At 43.5% G+C, this 22,107-nt stretch overlaps 1 protein-coding gene and 2 long non-coding RNA genes across 3 annotated transcripts in view; 1 reads left to right on the top strand and 2 right to left on the bottom strand.

Moving 5' to 3' along the window:
• LOC309350508 overlaps positions 1 to 22,107 on the bottom strand; it is a 155,634-nt gene that overhangs the window by 32,698 nt on the left and 100,829 nt on the right. The window lies entirely within an intron of this gene.
• Positions 1 to 22,107, top strand: part of ANXA5 (annexin A5) — a 26,559-nt gene continuing 4,452 nt past the window's right edge. Inside the window, exons 1-8 of the mRNA XM_081877168.1 lie at positions 1 to 152; positions 602 to 643; positions 9,222 to 9,306; positions 10,900 to 10,994; positions 11,409 to 11,522; positions 16,942 to 17,032; positions 17,972 to 18,051; positions 19,011 to 19,067. Of these exons, the coding sequence (XP_081733294.1) occupies positions 635 to 643; positions 9,222 to 9,306; positions 10,900 to 10,994; positions 11,409 to 11,522; positions 16,942 to 17,032; positions 17,972 to 18,051; positions 19,011 to 19,067 (531 nt within the window). The 5' untranslated portion in view covers positions 1 to 152; positions 602 to 634. The remainder of the gene's footprint in view (positions 153 to 601; positions 644 to 9,221; positions 9,307 to 10,899; positions 10,995 to 11,408; positions 11,523 to 16,941; positions 17,033 to 17,971; positions 18,052 to 19,010; positions 19,068 to 22,107) is intronic.
• The window catches only part of LOC309350437, a 3,189-nt gene continuing 538 nt past the window's right edge, over positions 19,457 to 22,107 (bottom strand). The window contains exon 2 of the long non-coding RNA XR_014160370.1: positions 19,457 to 21,936. This is a non-coding gene — a long non-coding RNA (uncharacterized lncRNA). The remainder of the gene's footprint in view (positions 21,937 to 22,107) is intronic.

The following is a 22,107-nucleotide window of genomic DNA, read 5'->3' on the forward strand; positions in this document are numbered from 1 at the left end:
CAGGCAGGAAGAGCCACGACGCTTGGCCGCCGGGGAGAACCGGAGCGCAGGGCGTGGCAAGCAGCGAGAACCGCCGCGCTTCCCTCGGCGCCTCCACACTGTGCGCGTAATCGCTGCCGTGCGCTTCGCTGCTCCCCGTCGGCCGAGTTTCGGTGAGTTCCGCGGGCGTGTGGGCCAGGATTTGTGGAGTGGAGAGGGGTAATGGCACTTCATGGAGAGGGGTAATGGCACTTCATGGAGAGGGGTAATGGCACTTCATGGAGCAGTGTAGTGAAGGCTCTTGCAGTGCTCTAATAACATAAAATAAAGCCCTGCGGTATATAAGTAATGCGTAAACATCGTTGCAGGAGGGAAGGCATTCTTTGTCTGTGATAGTTCCGTGCGCCTGCTGAGGGGAAGGGGGGACGTGGGGACACGTTTGCCGGCTTGGGCGTTGGCTCCCGACGTGACGATTACGAAATCGGAACTTCTGGGCGCTAGCAGGGAACCCTCCGCTCCGCCTTTTTGCGCCCCCGCGTTTCCTGCGCCCTTTCCAGACTTTACTGGCAACTGCACAGAGCACAACCTGATACTGTACTTTCTTGCTCGTCTTCTCTTGCAGCGTCTCTTCTTCGCCGGATCGATTCCCGAAACAATGGCAAAGGTGAGTCATACCCGGCTTCCTTCTCTTTCTCCTTATTAAAATGTGTTTTATTAAATTAACGAAGTGGGTGGGCAGGGAAGCAGCCTTGGCGCCATCTTGCAGGGCACTCGTTTATCTGTATGGGTTCCTTCTCCCAGTCTGTCTCTGAAGAGCTCAGGGCGGTGTGCAGGGTCTCTAACTCCCCTCCCTCTTTATTACAACCCAGTGAGGTAGGTTAGATCGAGGGAAGGTCTCATTAAAACTCACAAAGTAAGCTCTGCAAAGGAACGGTCATGGTGGCTGTTTCCTTTAAAACGATGCTGGTACGGCAGAGACATAAAGTTTTTCTTCCTCTGTTGATTACTTGGAAGTTGGAACCTGGCAGTACATGTCAAAAGGATCTAGGGGTCTTGGTGGACCACAGGCTTAACATGAGTCCACAGTGTGATGCAGTGTTGGGTTGAAATAAACGACAGACGAATGACAAGTGTCATATGGGAGGCATCTCTCGAGCATGTCTCGGGGAGTCCCTTTTATTGAATATTACAGCATTGCCACATATGTGCTTGTTGCTGATTGGTTAACACAAATACAATGCAAGGGTTGCATATAGGCATTAATCATCAATAGATTAAAGATTGGGAAAGGGAACACAGAATTGGACAGGTATGAAAACCTCCTTATTAAACTATTACTAGTGAATGATATAGCAAGACTTAAAAGAACATAACTATCGCATTCCGTAGATGTGGTTAACTATGCATTGAGAACAGGTCAGGGTACGATGTTTCATGAACTCAATGTGAACTAAACATTCTAGGGTGGGTAAGGAAGGAACACTTCAGCTTAGAGCAGTTTGCCAGAGTCATGTACAGAAGCAAAACTTCCCATCAATGCAGCAGCAGCAGCAAAAAAGGCTAATACTATTCTAGGCTGCATCAACAGAATTATAGTGCGCAGATCATGGGATGTAATACCTGTAGTACCACTCTATTCTGCCTTAGTCAGACCACACTTGGAATAATGTATACAATGCTGGGCACCACAACTTAAGAAGGATGTTGACAAGCTTGGACATGTGCAGAGGAGGGCAGCCAAGATGATCAAGGGTCTGGAAACTAAGCCTTAGGAAGAGTGCTTGAAGGAGCTGGGCATGATTAGCCTGGAAAAGAGGAGACTGAGAGGAGATGATATGATGGCCATCTTCAGATATCTGAAGGGCTGTCACATGGAACAGGGAACATGCTTGTTTTCTCCTGCTCTGGAGGGTAGGACTCGAACCAGTGGCTTCAAGTTACAAGAACGGAGATTCCAACTAAACATTCAGAAAAACTTTCTGACAGTAAGAGCTGTTCAGCAGTGGAACAGACTCCCATGAGAGGTGGTGGACTCTTTCCTTGGAGGTTTTTAAACAGAGGTTGGATGGCCATCTGTCATGGAGACTTTGGCCGAGATTCCTGTATTTCAGGGGGTTGGACTAGATGACCATCTGAGACCCTTCCAACTCTGAGATTCTATAATTCTATGACCTTGACAGTCTGTTTCCCCATCATTTTTCTTAGTCCTTGCCTTACCGAAGAGTGTTTTCTGGTGGGTGGGGAAGTCTGCCCTCCAGATAAAAGGGACTTTCACTTCTGCCCTTAACTTTCATACTGCTCAGTGCTGAATTCTGTCTGAGTCAGTCTATCCAAGAGTTTTATAGAGAAGCAGAATCTGTAGCAATGTGAGTTCAGCCTAATCATGTGAAATCCACGTCAGACTTCCCCCATTTTCCATTCTTTTAGCCAAGTTTCCTGCACTGTAGTTTTGTGCTGTGAGTGGGCGTGGCCTATTTCTAGTGGTTAAGAAGCAAGAAGCCAGGCAGGGAGAAAGATTCCAAATTCCACTTTCCTCCTCCCTCTGTTTTCTATTACTTACTCCTTGTGGTCAGACTTCTTTTGCATTACATTCATTTTCTATCTCTCTGAATGACTTTTTTCTTTATAAACCTTAAAGTTAATTTTTTCCTGAATGTATATGAAGACTTTTCAGTATCATCACAAGACTTTACTTTTGAAGTGTCCAAGAATGGCAGCTGAAGGACTAAACACATGGGACTACAGATATTTTATAAGTTTACAAAAAACAGCCATTTGCCCCAGTGTCATAGTGCTAGCCCAAATTGCCCCATCCCTGAGCTGCTATTGACCAGAGAGGAAGAAACTTATGAGGTTAATACTGTAGTTTAAATGTGCAACTTTATTTTTCTGTATTGCAATAGCAGCTTTGGGGAATGACATGGAGTTGACAAATCAGTGTGGTGCAGAGGCTCCACAGGTCCTGTGCAGATCAAACTTCCTCGCACTGGGGCTGCTGTCTGTAACATAAGATGTTTGGATTCCAGTTAAGGAACTCCCCTATCAAGTGTAGTTTGACTCTTAAGAAAGCTTGGAAAACTCAAAAGAGGAATCTTTGGGAACAATGGGCCACTCCATATGTGGCGGTTGTAATGCAACTTGGCTGTAGGTAAATGATTTTCTTTCATAAATAGATTGGGAGCATGGCACAGTGGGAGAGGCCTTTAAGCTTTTGCCCCAGCCTCATTCCTGGTTGGAACAGGTCTCCATGTTTGTCACACAGCTCCCACTGGCACTAGTGGGTCCAGCTGCTTTGCTGTCACTCAGTAACTTTGAGGGGATTGTGCAAAATGACTCCATTGGAAGATGTTGTCCTGAAGGATTTATGTGATATGCTACTTTTGCTCAAAGTATTTAATCCATTGTTTCTCAACCTTTTTCCTACGTGGCCCCCTCCCTACCTTGTTTCCTTCCTGTGCCCCCCTCATGGGTGTAGCCAAGGGGGGCGGGGGCCAGCTGCCCCACCAATAAGTAAAAATCAATACAAATCTGAGGTTCTGCTCCCCCCCACAAAAGTCTGCCCCCCTAAGAGAAATTCTGGCTATGTCCATGCCCCCCATCCCTCTGGCAGAAAGGTAGCTATTTGAATGTTTTGTTTGCAAATAGAACATGTTTTATTTATAATTTTTATAATTTATACAAAATACAATTGCAAAAAAAAATGATGGGAACATAATGAAATATTGTTGAAACAGAAAAAACACACACACCATAGAATGGAGCTGGAAGTGACATCTTTCTAGTGCAGCCCCCTGCAATGTAGGAAACTCAGCCAAGGCATCCATGACAGACGGCTATCCAACCTCTGCTTAGAAAGCTGGGCTGATGCTGCTGGCAGGCCCTGCACCCCTCTGCAACATCCGAAGGTCCTGATCCACTAGGTGCTGGGGTGGATTGAACCCTGCGCCTTGCAGAGTCAGGCCCAGGCTGCCACCGGGCCCAGCACTGGCAGCAGCAACAAGCAGTTCCGGCTCGCCCAGCCCTACTCATTGACTCATTGCCAACCCACCACTGCACCTGGGGGGGGGACACCTGGGGGTTCTGGATCACACACTCTAGTGGTCAAAACGGGAGCCTCAGCTATCGCCCTCTCCCACTGAAAACAAACCAGGACCGCTCCAAGAAAACACACATAGCAAAAAGGAGCATTAGGCCCTGGTGGGCCACCCTCTTACCTGCTTGTGATTGGCCAAGCGGGATAGCCAGCCAATCAGGATTAAAAAATAAAATAAAATTATTTTCACCATTTCTCACTTCCCTCTGTGGCCCCTAGCCTTGTGCTGTGCCCCCCCATTTATACATTTTCACTTTGAATATCCTGGGGGGGGGGTCATATGGCCCTCAGTTTGGAAACACTGGTTTAACCAGAAGTTGGTTGCCATTCATAAACATGAGAATCAACACTGTGTGTCTGCAGTCTGAACAAAACATCTGAGCAAAATACATTGACATGGGGATACAATCCAGAAGGAAGCTGGGCTGCATACACATTGAGCATCCTTGCTCTGTTCCCAGACCTTCATATGTTGGGTGCATAGGCTTTTTCACATGACCAGGGAACCCCAACTGTCTGTGCTTCCTGAATTTCATGGGGAGCCTAAGCGTTTTCTGCCAGATATGTGTAGGTTCTCTCTTGAGATCTTTTACTCAACACAGGAAGGTATGAGTTGGAGATATCGGAGCCAGGAACAGCATTTGTGGGCCTCTCCATGCATTCATTATAATGTGTGTGTGTGATAACTTCTGAAGAGGGAGTAAGAGGCAAAATAGTGCGAAGTACCTGGCTCAGCTCATACAAACATTCCATTTTCTGAATTCCATGAAGCTCACAGTTTGATCATTGAGAAAAGAGATGAGACAGAGAAACAGCTTGATTATTTAATGGGATGATGCATGATGTAAATGAAGTAAATAATAAGGGGCTCAGAACAGCTAGTTTTGTCTGCAGTTACTCTGATTCTTGAAGCCTGGGAAATAAGTCTGTTCAAATACCTTCCACATCATATCTAGTCTGGCACTGTGATAACATTCAAAGCAGCATGGGCAAATCTGGCTTATGAGGAATAAACAAGCGGGAGCTAACTACAAGTGAAGTAAGATAATTTTTCAGTCTTATGGAAGGCATGCTAAAGAGTAGATTACAGAAGCTACTGGCACTTAGTATTTGCCTAGTCTTGCTCTGCTGTAGCTAGATTGACTAACAGTTGTAATGTTATATCACTGTACCGTCACCTAATGTCTAGAATAACCGCCTTGCTGCAATGATTACCCGCGTCCTTTGTAATTGGAGTAGTTTAGCTTTTCTAACAAAGCTGTTTCTATAGTAGCAGTGCACAACTGTTACATGTTCGGATGTTGTCCCAAGATACTAGGAAAGGGAGCCCAGGACATTAATTGAGTTGATTGCAATGTGTGTACGTTCGGAGAATATGCAGTATAAAAGATGTGTGTACTGTTTTTAGGTATGTTTAATTGGGCAGTCCTTAAACCAACATTGCTACTTTTTCTGGGTTTTTTTAAATAATTATGTACGAAGGGCCTCTACTCATGTACAGTGTCTTCCTACTCAAGAACGCACATTTGAAAAAAAAGGGGTCACTCAAATGGCTTAACATCTGAACAGCCCTTGCCACACATTGATGGTTTGTTATGAATCTATTTATATTCAGCTGGAAAGGGTGGGGCACGTCTATTAATTTAGCTCTTTAAAAACCATAGGCAAGGGTTTGGTTTTTTTCTTGTTAGTGCTCATACTCCTTTATAAAAAGAAAAATGATTGATTCATTCATCTACCTTTCATAACAGACATGATCTGCATGTATGTTGCACTTCTATGTATGTATCCTATAGGAATTGGCCCCTAGAGCACACATCCCTGGAGACCCAAAGCAGGCTCATTCATATTGTGAGCACACTCAGAAGTGTTTTCCTGTTAGTGTGGGTGGCACTGTGGTCTAAACCACTGAGTCTCTTGGGCTTGCCGGTCAGAAGGTCAGTGGTTCGAATCCCTGCAACGGAGTGAGCTCCTGTTGCTCAGTCCCAGCTCCTGCCAACCTTGCAGTTTGAAAGCCCACCAGTGCTAGTATATAAATAGGTACCACTGCAGCGGGAAGGTAAATGGCGTTTCCATGTGCTCTAGTTTCTGTCACAGTGTTCTGTTGCACCAGAAGCAGTTTAGTTATGCTGGCCACATAACCCGGAAAGCTGTCTGTGGACAAACACCAACTCCCTCGGCCTAAAAGCGAGATGAGTGCCACAACCCCATAGTTGCCTTTAATTGGACTGAACTGTCCAGGGGTCCTTTACCTTTACTTATATATACATAAAATGATTTTTCAGAGCAGGGCAGACTTGAAACATTATAGATTTGTTGCTGTCCAGGCCATGCTTGGTCATTTCCCACCCTGCTTCTATTTCTCGTCCTGCAGCATTTTTAAGGTTTTTGAAGCATTTAGTTGGCTGTGGGAAGTGGGGAAGAGAGCCAGGAAGAGACCTCTTTCCAAGTCAGTTTCACAAAAGCATGGAGCTTTGCTATGAGGTGCAAGCATAGGATTGCAAAAAGGAACAGTGAAGAAGAAAGGCCTTCGAATCCAGTGTGAGTCACGTTGTCTCTTTTCCGCTATCTGGAAACAGGTGGTGCAATTGCACAACAAGTTGCTGGTTTGGAGGGACCCAAGAAGAATATATTTGTTCTCTTGGATCAATTATCAAAGGAGAACATGGATTGGATTTTAATACTGGTGTAACAAACAAATGAATAGGCAAGGGTGATGTTCTTAAGAGTAAGTGCTTAGGAATCGATGGTGTAGCTAAGGACCAAAAGTGGATGGTTATGCAATAGACAGCCTTGCAATGTTTTTTAAAAAGGAGAAGTAGCTGCAATCTGGTGTGAAGGAGTGGTGGAAGGAGAGATTGCTTAACCCCTTCCCATCCTGTTGTTGTCTACTCAAAATCCCTCTGTTGATTTTTCTCCCCATGGAGTGGGTGAGAATTAAAAAGTTTTGCAGTTATTGGCCTTGATATGAAAAATGGAGGTCACAAATTTCCTCTTTGCTAAGGAAATGCCTTATTAGCCAGTTGATTCGGACAGGCAGGCAAGGAGCTTGTAAGCTTGGCCCTTTGTAAGGAAGATGCTTTGTGCCTTGCTCCCAGGTGTCTAAGAAGGGCTCTGCTTGTCTTTCCTGTAGGGAAAGGGGTTGTTAGAACAGTTGGAAGGCAGGGGTGCTGGACAGCTCCCCTCAAGCAGTCAAACAACCCTTGGCCTTCCAGCCTTGGAGCTGGGAGGGAGCAGAATCATCACACAACTGCTGGAACAATCCTGTCTTAAATCTTCCACTTCAAAGATGGTGGTGGTGTGCCTAGTCATTTGCTAGAGGACACTGGCACCCTTGCCACAATGAGCAGAAACATAGAAGTCTGTACAATAGTATTTATTTGTATTGATTATAAGTTTAGGCAGAGGTATACCAGTGGGTGTGGAGATAATCATTCTGAATTCAGGGGCAGAAAAATAGTGTGTACTAGTCTTTTGGGGTCTTTTCTAGTCCAGAATAAATTGAATAAAATGTGTTATGTCTGACATGTTGTTGTGTTGCCTGTTGCATTTACTTTGCCTAGATTCTTTTTTTAATGTAGTGTAGCATGGCAGCTATCCTACTGGGATATAATCATTCCGCTTTGGCTTAGAATAACACACACAGCTGCTGCCAGATAAATTACAGCTGCTGTTCAGATGCCAATTCTGTTTTGTCCTCTGTCTTTGCCTTTGACTTATGGTTGCCCTCTGAGCTAGATCCCTTTTGCCAGTTTTCTAACAATAGAGCAGATTAATTGAAACTGGTGAATAAAGAGTTGAGTTTCCTTGCTGGAGTCAGAACAATGCTAGCTTAATATAACCCAACAAGTAAGAATAAGAAGATACTTACTGCCATATTGTGAAACTTGCACATACCGTTACAATATCAGTAGCGTAGATTGTAAAACTGAGGGTTATTTGGAGGAAAGGAACAGACGAAAAATGAAATGGCCCTTCACACAACTGTTTTATTACCGCAGGGTGACATCTAGGATAGATTCAAGTGAGTATCTGAGGTTGTGAAGGCATGAGGGAGTTCTTCATGTGGTGACCATTTGCAAGCAAACACATTGGTGTACCACAAATCCTTGTTTCCCCTTCCTGTTTACTCTGCATAGTAAAGGAATTTCATGAGGTGGTGGTCTGGATTATCCTTGAAACTTCTAAAGTTGTCCGTTTATCTTTATTGTCAGTTCTGGCAGGAGATCAGTAAGGAACCCATTCACATTATTTTGAATGGAATTGACATGTGTTCTGGTGTCCCAACATCATGTGACCACTGAGTCTTCTCTTCTCAGGTGTGTACCACTGGTGCACAAGGCAAATCCATGCACAGGATCTGCAGATTTCGGCCAGGAGGTGATGAACTGGATTTCACCTTGTAAATAAATTTTAAAAACTGTGTACCCATTTGCCCAAACACCAATAATTGATTAAGCTACAACAGGAAGGCTCAACCATTGTGATTCCAAAACTTTCCCAAGAACAGTTGCCCAGTCCCTAAAGAGAAGGGTTGTATAAGGAGTCTGGTTTATGAAGACTGGAACACCTAGTAGCCATCTTGGTGTCCTCCAGATGTTGATAGACTAGAACACCTATAATCATAGACTTTTGGCCATTGTGGCTGGGGCTGATGGGAGTTTGAGTCCAACAACATCTGTGGAGGGCACCATATTGGCTACCCCTGAATTTAGGGGCATATGAATTCTCTTCAAGAAAACAATGAACTTTCATGAAACTTTGTTTGTTTGTTTAAAAAACCCACACAAAACATTTTATTTTGCCTTCTATATTTGGATGCCTTCTTCAGGGACTTGCGTTAGATGTTTGGGAAGTGCAACTAACTAGCTTTTTGTCCAGCCCTTAATTATCTGACTGGAGGATTTTATCTTATTTTTGTGTTGGAAAGTTTGTATTTTAAATATTTTATTTTTCAAATGTGTTTATGCATCATAACATGGAGTCAAACTTGTTGGATTCTTATGGTTCATGTCTTTTAGATATAGTTTTAATGATTAATGATTAATTAATAATCATTAGATGATTGAAGATTCCCCTCCTGCTTTTGGAATTATCGTAATATTGCCAAAACTGCAATGCCTTAATGTAATGTTGTGTTTCTTTCTAGTATACAACAGGCACCGTGAAGGATTTCCCTGGCTTTGATGCCAGAGCTGATGCTGAGGTCCTTCGAAAGGCAATGAAAGGCTTGGGTAAGGCATTAATTGTTTTACAAACTAGGTGGACCATTATCAGTTAATCAACATATTCGGATTCCTGCTTCATCCCTTGACATAGCAGTCATTCCCTGATGTTTGCAAAAGCAGGATATGACATACTTAGAAAAGTAATCATCAACAGTGTGTTCCAGTAAAAGTAATTATTTATCCATTTTTTTCCTGAACAGTGGAAGTCCTGTTCTAAAATAGTTACATTTCTCAGGAAATGTTAATAATTTTTTTCTAAAATAAGGGCATCACTGATTGATTAAAGTGTGAGCTGGAAGCATTGATTTGGCTTCATTATGTCAAAGCATAGACAAATTTGATTTGGCATCATTGGGAAGCCTGATCAGAATTAGAGTGATACTTCCTGCTCCCACTCGGATGCAGTGTTGTTGTATCACTAAATCTAAAGTATTTTTCGTACCATAGAATGCTCCGTCCCATAGGACGCACCTAGGTTTTTTTTTTGGGGGGGGAAATAAAGGAAATTTCCCCCCCTTTATTTCCCCCCCAAAACCAGGTCGGGGAACAGCGGGATGGCGGCGATGCGCCTCCCTGCTGTCCCCCGAGCTTGTGGGGCTGGCTGATGTCTGCCCGAAGCGCGGGGTGCTCTGCTTCAGGGCGCACCACGCGCCGGGCAGCAGGCTGCTATCCGCAGTGTGGGGAGCCCTACGGGAACTCCCCCAGGGCTCCCCACGCTGTGGATGTCTGCCCGGCGGGAGGGGCGCTCTGCTTCAGGGCGTCCCGCGCGCCGGGCAGGGCTCCCCACGCTGCGGATGTCTGCTCAGCGGGAGGGGTGCTCTGCTTCAGTGCACCCCGCGCGCCGAGCGGCAGGCTGTTATCTGCAGCATGGGGAGCCCTGCGGGAACTCCCACAGGGCTCCCCACGCTGCGGATGTCTGCCCGGCGGGAGGGGCGCTCTGCTTCAGGGTGCCGGGTGGCAGGCTGCTATCCACAGCGTGGGGAGCCCTGCGGGAACTTCTGCGGGCTCCCCAGGCTTGCTGATAGCTTCCTGAAGCCTGGAGAGCGAGAGGGGTCGGTGCACACCGACCCCTCTCGCTCTCCAAGCTTCAGCGAAAGCCTGTATTTGCCCCATAGGATGCACACAGATTTCCCCTTCATTTTTGGAGGGGAAAAAGTGCGTCCTATAGGGCGAAAAATACGGTAATTGGTTGCCTAACACATAGTGGTTCTTGATTGGCTGGGGTTACCTTCGGAGAGGCAAATTCCCCCTTTTCTTTTAATGGCATTGAAGCAGGAGATTGGAGAACTAATTAGTTGCAAGCAGTGCTTGAAAAAGGTAATTGGAGTTCATAGAAATCTCCCTCATAGACCAGGCACTTTCATGGGCAGAAATCTGGTATAGCCATGCCATACCAATAATGCATGTTAAAATATGTTTGGATTGGAGATTATATAGTGAAGTAGAGAGATATTTAGATAACTTTCTTTCGGCAACACAGGATTTCTAGAAAGTGAATATTCATGTGTACTGTAGCCTATTTTCAATGCTTGACATATTCATCTGCAAAATATTTATGTTCATCATTGCAAACTCTGTTTTTAATTTGCATAATTTAAGGAACGGATGAAGAGGCAATTGTGAAGATTCTAACGAGCAGAAGCAATAAGCAACGCCAGGAAATTGCGGTGGAATTTAAAACGTTGTTTGGCAGGGTAAGGAGGCTACTTTGGGTTGGGAGTTGATTTGTGTGCACTTGTCTGTATAATATGGATTTAGTGATGAATAATACTTCAGGTCTACTGGTTGCAAATTTTATATTGCTCCATGCATCCAACCCCAAATACCATGCTTTTCTATATACGACTAGGGTTTTTTTAAACTAAAAAATAATGTAAAAAAGGGGGTAGTCCTATACATGGGGGCAATCTCCCCCCATTTTCTTAATTTTGAGTCCCCCAAAATAGGGGGTGTCTTATACACAGAAAAATACGGTATACACCCTTCATGAACTTTTCATTCATCCTACTGACGTTCCAGTTTTTATGGCTGACGGGTTAATTTTAAACTGCATTTCTCATTAGTCAGGCATTTCTTATTAATTAGGCATTCTTCATTCTGTCAATTAGGACCTGGTTGATGACTTAAAATCGGAGCTTACAGGCAAATTTGAGAGACTGATGGTTGCTCTGATGAGACCTGCACGGCTTTTTGACGCCCATGCACTGAAGCATGCCATTAAGGTAAAATGAGTGGCACAAAATGAAAATATTGATGACTTTTTTCTTTTTCTTTAGGAATGTATCTCCTATCATTATGTCTTCCTATCATTATGATGATGATCGTTCTGCTTGATTATTTATGGTGATTGCTTTCATTTTAATGATCTCATTTATTTTCTGATCCACCTGAGTAATTCCAGAAACATCTCAACCACTTGAGTTTTCAATGGTCTTTTGTCCTGTGGAAGAAGTGCAAACAATGTCAGGTCCATAAGAGTGTGTGCAAAAAAGCCATGCATGCCAAATGCTCGAATTTCACAATCACAAGGTGTCTTTCCTTTTAAAGTGGCCCTCTATGTAAAATTTATGAGTGAATCCCATTGTTCTGCTTCCAGTGGAAGCTTTTAATGGCCATTAAAGGTTCTAGTTTGTGATTAAATATATTATATGCAATGCTACTCTTAGGGATGGGGGAACCATCAAGGAAAATTCACAAGAGCTCTGCCTGATAAACACTGCATTTTCATTCACAAAGTAGCCAACCAGGTTCCTAATAGCAACTGGCCACCGCTATATCTTACAATGGCAAATTCCATAATTACCTGTTGTATGCCCTGAATTACCTTCTCATAAATTTCATTAGATGGCGTCACTGAGAGGGAATAAAACTTCCTCACTTTCTTCACACCATGCATAATCCTGTACGCCTCTTATCATGTCGTCTCCTCCTTTGCTGTCTCCCTTTCTACTCTAAAAAAAACCCTAGTTGTAGGTTTTCCTCATAAGGCAGGCCCCTTGTCATTTCTGTTGCCCTTTCTATGTAACACGGATAACCGTTCTGTAAAACTGCTCACATTTGGCAATTTCTCTCAGCACCTTTTGTAAGCACCTTTCCAATTTCAGCACAGGGCATAGGCTGAGAAACAAAATAATCTGTAGATATTATGTACAAATGTCTGGTTAGATCCAATAATGTTTAGCAAGGACAAGCCCTCAAAGATGCAGTTACTTACTAGTATAGCTATTCAACTATATAAACTGTTTCCAGTTGCTTATCTACTCTGAGCAGAGTATTCTAGACAAATATTGATTTTGCTTTCCCATCTAGGAATTTGAGGGGGGAAGGCAACTGGAAAGTTGACATACTGGGGTGGCTGAGTAAATGAAAGGCCCATGATCTCATATTAATTTTAAGAGATAAAAATAATAATCATTAAGCTGACAGAAGGGGGAACAGGGATGGAATGGTTAATGATTAAAAGACTTGTTGCTCAAGCCAGTTATATTATGTAGAATGTGTAGACCTTTGTGGGAGGTTTGTTGTTTTGTTTTTAATGGCTGATGAAAGCAGCCATTGATAATTCTCCATGACCACCCACCTTACAACTCTTCTGATTTTTCACCCTCCTGCCTCAGAGGCTGGAATGACCTTTTGGGTACTAGAACCCACACTGGGAGTCCACACCTCTGCAGGACACCTATAAATGGTGACAAGCACATGTTTGGAGCCTGGCTGGCTGAAAAGCAGTGGTTTACCTAGATTTCCAAAGGGTCATTTCACTCATGACCCTGTCTGCATGTTGCAGAAGAGGCCTTGTTACACTTTTCTCTACTGTCTGTGGAAGTAAGGACCCATGGCCAGGCCTACCCTTTGAGTTTCACTTCCTACAAGGACTTGGCAAGGCCTTTTTCTGTGTGTTCAGATAGCAATTGAAGACAGTGCTAATTGAGTTTATTTATTATGATGTTCACTGAGCGTTGACTTCTTCCCTCCCTGCCCCAGTTGCTGTTGAGTTTTTTTGTTTGTTTTGGTGAATTTTGTATTTCATTTTAGTGTTTTATATAGTGGGTGCAAGCCACTCTTTCAGTCCCACATTTGGACAAAAGTGAAATGGTTTTCTAAATTATTAAAAAGCATCCGGTGGGAGAAGGTTCCAGGGGACAAAAGCAGGGAAAGGATTAAGCACCTTCTTTCCCCCAGTGTTTCTTCCATTGCAAATGCCCCAGATTTTCAGACTTTGGTCTGCTACTGAAAGTTGAGTAGTAGCCCTATGAATGCTACAGGATAAAAATAGGGGAGCATCTTTGCTACTGGAATGGCTTGCAGTCTATTTATTGCCCCAATTCAAACAATTTTACGTTGTTTGGCACTCCCAAAATATAGAAAGTAAATAAAAATAAAATACAGATTTTATACTGACAGTGGTGGAAAGCAAATACATCACCTCTTTGCTGCATGGCAACTTCTGCACAAATTAGTGCAACTGACATCTAACTCATCAAACATATGGCATGAATTGGCCCTTGATTTTGAAGCATCCCTATGTGTTCAGAATAAAGAATTACTTTGTTCACAAGTGTTGCAAATGCATGCTGAGTAGTAAGCTCTGAAAAGAGGGGAGTGAAGTGAATCAAAATGGTTTATCATCCATAAATTCAGCCAGATGTTAGCAGAGCAAATCTGGGCTTGTAGTGATAAGGTAGTTTACAATATTGGCTTTCAAAGTATTATCTTGTAGAGTTGTAATGTGACCATAGATATTAGAAGAAAGATACATCTATACAAAGTAGCAATTAAGTAATTGCATTAGCAATGCAACTCTAGAACTATTTAGAGTCCTGGGCACTGTCAAGGTCACTTCCTAGCCAAAGGAATGCACACGGCTGATAGTTAAATATTTATTGTCAAAGATAACACACACAGTCACTTCTACAGCTCTGGATATCTACGCAATACCAATCTAACAGCTAGGCAGCTATTCCCTGGTCCGTGTTCTATGGAGCAGTTGCAGCAACAGGGGACCAGCTCTGTTCCACCGGTTTATGTACCTTCCCCTGATGGGTTTCATGCATGTAGCCAGAGACTGCGTCTGCGTGGAAGCTTCCTCCATTCCTCCTTTTTCTATTCTCCTAGTTCTGGGGGACAGTGGTGTGGGATGTAAAACCTCAGTCAAGTACAACATTCCTACAGTGGACATGTGACTTGAAGAGGGTGTGGTCTGTTGTACTAGCATGGAGGAGCACACGGCCTCCATGTTATGATCAGTGTGTGTGTTCTGTCAGCATCGCCCTTGAGCCAGTGTACCAACTGGACTCATGCACCTCAACCCCGACTGGGCTAGGCGAGCTGGGTAGCACTGCCAGAGACCTCCTTTCTCACAGGAACGGGTCACAGTGCTGTGGACTCACAGCTTGGAGCTGAGAGCACCGGATTCACTGTCTCAATTATACAGTCGTTGCGCAGCAGCGTTTTGCAGAGTCTTGCAGAGTATAAACCACTCGGAGAGCAGCTCTGTAAAGTATCCTCCTTTTATTCTATAACTACAACTATGATACAAAACTATATACAGAGCTAAATATTCTGAGCATAAATCAATGCTATACTCTGAGTGCCTGCAGCTGCTCTTAGCAGCAATCTTATCTCTAAACACGATCTCTTGCACTCTCTCTCTCCGACACACTGACTGACTCTCTCTCTCACACAGAGATTCACTCACTTGACTAATTAAGTAGAGAGCAGTACATTGCTCCTCCTCTCTGTAGAGTCAGCAGAGACCTCAGGAGATCATCAGGAGATTCTTGGGTATGGGAGGGGTGAAATCCATTTTGGATGTTGCTATGTGTTTGGAGAAGGGACTGCTTAGCTGCAGTCACTTGGGACTAACTTCTTTATGGAATAGTTCTAGTTGTTAAGTACAGTCATACCTTGGGTTAAATATGCTTCAGGTTGAGCATTTACAAGTTACACTCCGTGGTGATCCGGAAGTAACGGAGCGCGTTACTTCTGGGTTTCGCCACTCGTGCATGCGCAGACGCTCAAAATGACGTCATGCATGTGCAGATGTGCAGTCGTGGGTTGCATTCTACTCAGGATGCAAACGGGGCTCCGGAACGGATCCCATTCACATCCAGAGGTACCACTGTACTGTAACCTAAGCCTACCTTCAGGGATATGTCTGGGAACCGGAATGAATCTGTGAGTAAACTATTTTTATAATAACGTTAATCAGATTCTTTTGTTTATTCTTTTAAGAGGGAAAGGCAAGGGATTTTACCAGGAAGGAATCTTTAATAGTAAGACTCAGATGAGTCAGCAGCAAGCTGATCGCTGCGTAATCTAAGGAGGATGTTTGGAACTCTGCTAGAATATGGAACTTGCTAGGGCAAGTTTGGAAGGATATTATTAAATAATATATCCTCTCCTGCCTCCCTAATCATCCCCACAAGTGGTGCATGACCGGGTGAGAAAGCCCCTGGGTTTTCACTTGCCTGACCTGCCTCTTCTGCCTCTTCTTCCTACCCATCCTATGCTCCACTCTCCAGCTCTGAAGCTTTTCGTGCCTCTGCCTCTTGCCTCCTGGCTGGTACAGATTCCCATTGACCACTGACCCCTTCTCTTGATTCAGACTCCAGCTTGCTGCCCCCCCCAAGTGCAGAAAGGCATTGCAGTGAAATAACGTGGTCTCAGGGAAGGAGATCCCACCAACTCCTCTCCACCCACCTATTTTCCCAGGAAACAAGAGGCATATATTTCATTCTTGTTAAGAATTGGAATTGAGTTATAAACTAAGCTGAAGTTTGGCCTTTTGTTTTCTTCATAGACTTCCATTTTTTAAAAATAATAATAATAAAAGTTTGTAACAACTAGTGATCAGGAGGGGACCTGAGGGCTGGAGCAAATCTGGCTGTAAGCCACATCTGATCTGTGAGTTGGGCGTTCTCCTCTCTTGTGGATCATTTCTGTCTTGAATGCTGAATAAATACATTTATAATGAAACTTTTAAAAAGCAATATTGATCCCATTAGCAGGCATGCTTATTTGCTCTTTGTATTTATTAGGCAACAACAGCTGTTATAAAAGTAACCACTAATGGCTCTTAGCTCCTCTTATTTGCTTCTGTTATAAACTTTGCTGGTGGAGAACGGTTGTATTGGAGGAAATAGTAGGCAGATTCAAGCACACACTTTCCTGTACACATGCAGAGAAATACCATGACCTCATTGTCTCCGTTCCACAGCTGGACATCTGTCATCTGGCAGTACTACTGATAAGAGATGGTGGTCATTCTGTTCTTTGGTGAGGCGAAAACCATCCACTTGGCAGGCCCATTGGGATTTTCTTTTAGTTTTATTAAAAGGACCGTGTTGTAGGAATCCTTATTTCAGCTCTTAACTCTGCCACGTTTCCTGTGTGAGTCAGTGCAAATTCTATTTCTGGGTCTTCATGTAGCCTTATTGACGTGGCATTCAGGAAGCAGAACTTTGTAGTCTTGAGCATTATGAATTTATTTCAGATGCATTTTAAGTAATTAAATGTTTGAGGTGTGTTTTGCTTTAAAAAAAAAATTCTGTAGAAAATGAACGTCCCCATGAGATTAACAAAAATATATTGAACAAAAATAACTTACATTATTTCATCAACCAAATCCATTAATTACAGGGGGCAGGGACCGATGAAAAAGTCCTTACTGAAATTCTTGCATCCAGAACACCAGCCGAAATCCGGAATATAAAACAAGTTTATCAGGAAGGTAAAAGCAGTGCTTTTTCTGTGTTTTGAAATGCTATTGTACTTGCAGGAGCTTTTGTCTGTGCATGAAATAATAGAATAAGGAAAGTGGAAAATATACAGAATGCAACTTCAGTACTTGGAGAGATAAGGCTTGTAAAAGCTTCAAATGCCTTGTTTTGGGTGCACGTTCTTGTGCTTTGCACTACATAATTGAATTTCTTCCTTTGACATTTTCTTTAGAATTTAATTCAGTCAATGAACAGGATTCTAACAACATATGAAAGAGGGAGTTCGGTACCACTTAGTGATTTGAAAAGGCTTATTCTGAACCATTGATTGTAGATAAAGTATTTATTTCCTGGTTCAAAGTGCTATTAAGGCCACCCTTTCTCTGGTAGCTCTACTATAGAGGAGGAATCTGCAGATGGTTAGCTTTGGGTAGCTGTGTGACTTGTAGTATCAATGAGCATGTCTGATCTCAGGGGTGGGAAACTGTTTGCATGGAGGGAGGGTAGAAGAATATCAGAAGCCCAGTCCACACCTTACCTTCACATAGATTTCTTGCATGAAGAGGAAGGAGCACCAATGGCCTTGCCCCTGCCACATCCACTTGTTGAGTGTGGTTGTCTGTAAAGGGGCAGTTGTGCATGAATGCATGAAAGTGACCCATGTGTCGGGCGACTGTGTCAATGTCTGTTTAAGTTTCTCATTTTTCCAGTCTTCAGTTCACTACATTTCCACATCAGTGCAACTTCTTTAAAAAAGAAGGCCCTGGTGCAATTTAGTGCAGATGCACACATGTTTGTGAGGAACGTAATGTATGTAATATATGTTTTCATTCATAAAAAACATACTTGGGAGAATTCCCATTCTAGTTGTTTTATATACATATATATGACATCAACATAGAGTAGCTCACATTTTGTACAGTGATGGGTGTGTTCCCTTTTTTTTGCAGAATATGAAGCTGACTTAGAAGATCATGTAACTTCAGACACTTCTGGTTTCTATCAGAGGATGTTGGTAGTTCTTCTTCAGGTAAGCATCTACAGTAGATGGCTTAAGCAGGAAATTCAAGGCAAGGGTTGCTTTGTTTAAAGTGGAATCTCTGCATTATGGCTCCAGTATATGTTTTGTGGGGGGTGGGATTCATCTCCCCCAAGCCTGTTTATACGTGGGTTCTTGCTTCTTTAAGGGTATAGTTCAGACATTTCCCCCTAATAGCCTGTGTCCCATAGAACACTGGGTGGAAGGAAAACATGAATAAAAGAGCATGAATGTTGTAAGTTCTGAGGTCCTGTCCCAATTTCCTAGACTATCTTCACCCTTTCCACTTACCTTTTTTTAAAAAAGTGACTTTCCCCCTTCCTTTCCTCCTTTGTACCTGCTCCTTGGAACCCCTATGCCAGTTTTAGTAGTACTGTAGAAAAGGTTACTATTGCAGGATGGGTGTCTCTTGTCCAAATGTGCCATCCTCTCAACAACATTGACAGTAAGGGTACTTTCCAACAGATTTTCCCTTTGGTCTTGGCCTGTTTGTTTAGTATCCATAGCTCAAATGCAACATGGTGCCCATGCACAGCTTGGCTCTATCTATCTGCATACTGGAGACAGTGAATCACATAGGGCGTGTGTAGCCCATGCACAGTGCCTACCAATGAAGGCCGAGGTGGCTGCAAAAAAACTCTTTGGGAAGGACCATAGCTCAACGGTAGAGCATCTGTCTTACACGCATAAGGTCCCAGGTTCAATTCCCGCCATCTCCAGGTAGAACTTGGAGAAACTTCCTGTCCAAAACTCTGGAGAGCTGCTACCAGTCAGTTTAGACAATGCTGAGCTAGATTGAACCATCGGTCTGACTCAGTATACAGCAGCTTCTTGTGTTTCTCTTTGCCATATCAAAACCTTTTTCAACAGTGCAGAATTTTTATACCTAAGTATATTCATCTCTTTCATTATATTCATGAACCCATTCCCCCCCCCTTTATCCCATTTAGGCCAATAGAGACCCCGATGGCCAAGTGAATGAGGCGCTGGTCGAGAAAGATGCTCAGGTAAGACTCTCTACTTGTCCTTTCCCCCAAGTGTTTTTGAAAAAGCACCCTAAAAATACATGCAAGTAGAAGTTCACTTTGAGGGTGCAGTTCCAGCATGGAAATGTAGATCTGCAGCCCATTCAGTTGTGCGTGCATGGAGAATAAAGGCCTTCCCATTATTTATATTTCCCTTACATTCTGCAGTCACTGCATTGTACAAACTTGGCAAATAAAGGAAGCACTGTTTGGAGCTGGTCTCGAAGGGCCCCTGCATTTCAGAGCCCTGTTCTCAGCCTGTAAAAGGCAGACGTTTTGAATATTTTTGCTAGTGAGAATTCCTGGGGTGTTTTGATGCAACTTACTGAGCCTCTGTTAAGCTTGCAGCCACCATTTTCGTCCCCCCCCCCCCAGAATGATCCATTCCGAGGTGCCTTTAGGGAAAGAAATAGCTGCAACCAAAAAAGAGTGAACCTCACTTTTTTGGGTGTCATGACCATCATTTTCTTTCCATTCTGGGAAAACTGCCAGCAGCCTGATAGAGGCTCAAGAACTTTAATAGGTCTCCCCCTCCCAAACAATAAGAAAGAAGGGGGTGCAGGTTCACCTTTCTCTTTTGATGAGGTCCCAAACTCTTCAAATGTAAGCTGGTGGTTCTCTCTAGAAAATGTTTGGCTGAGCCTTGACTGCCCTGTTAGAGGGACCATTTTGCTGCATCCCATCTAGCCTTGGGTCATTCAGTAGGAACATGCTGAGTGTGGCACTAATCTACACTGCTGCACAGCTATACTGGGTCAGAGATTGGCCGTGCTTCATTCTGACGTGCAACAAAGTCATAGGGTTGTATCCAGTGCTGCACCAGTAGGGTCCACAGATGCAATTGGACTTCTGTCTCCTCTTCTCCCCCTGCACACACCTCAAAATCTGCTCCAGCGTGTCTACTAACCCAACTGCACCACTCTTAACATTAAAAAAAGATAAGTGGGAAGGAGAGCATGTTCAATGGCTGTAGAAGGCTGACTATCCCATGATTCGAAATGGAAAAGCAAGAGGGAAGAGAATGGGGTATCCTAAACGAGGGTGTTCCATTTTGCAATGTTCTGCAAGTCCCGCTTGTGTGTCATAGTATATGTATTAATTCAGATCTTGGGTGACTCATAAGAGGGTGGAGTGAGTGCTAAAACCATTCATGTAAAATTACTTTGATGGGATTCTTTTTGGGAAGCAGATGAATAACATTTTCCATGGTTCTCCGTGTGTGTGTGTGTGTGTGCGCGCGTGCAAGCTCTGAGTTGGTTTACAAACAGGAAAAAGGAGTGGTAGCAACAAAGTAATCGCTTAGGTCACACTGTATTTTAGAGCAGACTGGCTGGGTAGTTAATTATAGTAATCTTAGCTGCTTCATGACAGGACAAGTTCATCAAATGTTATCGCTTGCCATTTTAAATTATTTATCTTGCCAAGAGGAGGTTCCTCCCAGGGCAGGTTTTCATGGTTCCCAGAGTATCCTTCATTCTGGTACCTTTCTTTAAAAATTAAAATTCAGCAGTATTTCAACCTCCCTTGGGAGTATTTTTAAAAATGCAGTGTGGTGTTGATTTTTAAAAATTAAGTACTGCTTGGACTCGGCCAGTGATATCCCACTACTGTATTTCTAGCTGGGAAACCACACTACTGCTACTGCTACAGTGTGTCTTTGCAAGAAATACTCCTCTTAAATGAGAGAGTGAGCACACACCTCTACTCTAGTGTTGCACTGTGTTTTGCCAGCTACAAAATGGGACCTGGTGACCTTCCATGGTCTAGGCCTATGGCTAGGATAGACACCCTGGTAGACATGTGGGGGGCCATAGCTGGTAAAGCACCTGCTTTGCATGCCATAAGTTCATTTCCTTGCATCTCCAGAAACACACTTGCCTGAAACTCTTGAGAGCTGCTGCCAGTCAGTGTTGACAGTCCTGAGCCAGATGAACCAGTGGCCTGACCAGTTATATATGGCTGCTTCCTATGTTCTATAGCAGGGGTGGGCAACCTAAGGCCCGTGGGCCGGATGCTGCCCAATCGCCTTCTCAATCCAGCCCGCGGACGGTCCAGGAATCAGCGTGTTTTTACATGAGTAGAATGTGTCCTTTTATTTAAAATGCATCTCTGGGTTATTTGTGGGGCATAGGAATTCGTTCACCCCCCAAAAAAAATAATAGTCTGGCCTACAACATGGTCTGAGGGATGGTGGATCGGCCCATGGCTGAAAAAGGTTGCTGACCCCTGTTCTATAGAGCATGCAAAAGGATTGTGGAAAAGCCATAGTGAATGAAGCATTTAATGAGGTTCTCCAAAATAATATATTGACATTGCCCTTTGGGACTGTTGGTTGTTTGAGTAGCAAGATTGACACAAGTCTGCTTTTGCCATGACACAAATCCAGGATCACTTGAATAATGTGATGGCGAAGCATTAAGCTCGTGCGAGTACTTCAACTTTGCAGTATGCAAAACAGTTACTCCCTTTACCAGTGTGACACACCTTATTTAAACAGTTAACTGCTTGTGCCACAAGAAACTCTGGATCCTGGGGATTTGTTAGTGGATAGGTCTGTTTTATAGAAGCAGTTGAGCTAGATGATTGCATGCAGCCTTCCTGCTTCATGATATTTATATGTTTCTAACCCAAGTAGTGAAGTTCCAGCAACTGCCAGTGCATCTTGTCTCGGAAAGGTCCTTAAATTAAGCACCATTTATGGTCTCTTGCTAGATCACATGGGAAGCCACTGACATTTTAATGTATGAATCATTCATATTTCAAGAAAGGGTGTGAAATGGATAATATGTGACTGACCATAATTGACCCCCTTTCGCAAATAGCAGTCCTTGGAATGATTGTACAGTGGTACCTTGGCTTAAGTACTTAATTTGTTCCGGAAGTCCGTTCTTAACCTGAAACTGTTCTTAACCTGAAGCACCACTTTAGCTAATGGGGCCTCCTGCTTCTGCACCACCAGAGCACGATTTCTGTTCTCATCCTGAATCAAAGTTCTTAACCCAAGGTACTGTTTCTGGGTTAG

This window comes from Podarcis erhardii (genome assembly GCF_964252035.2).
Source record: "Podarcis erhardii genome assembly, chromosome: 9".
NCBI classification, from domain to species: Eukaryota; Metazoa; Chordata; class Lepidosauria; order Squamata; family Lacertidae; genus Podarcis; species Podarcis erhardii.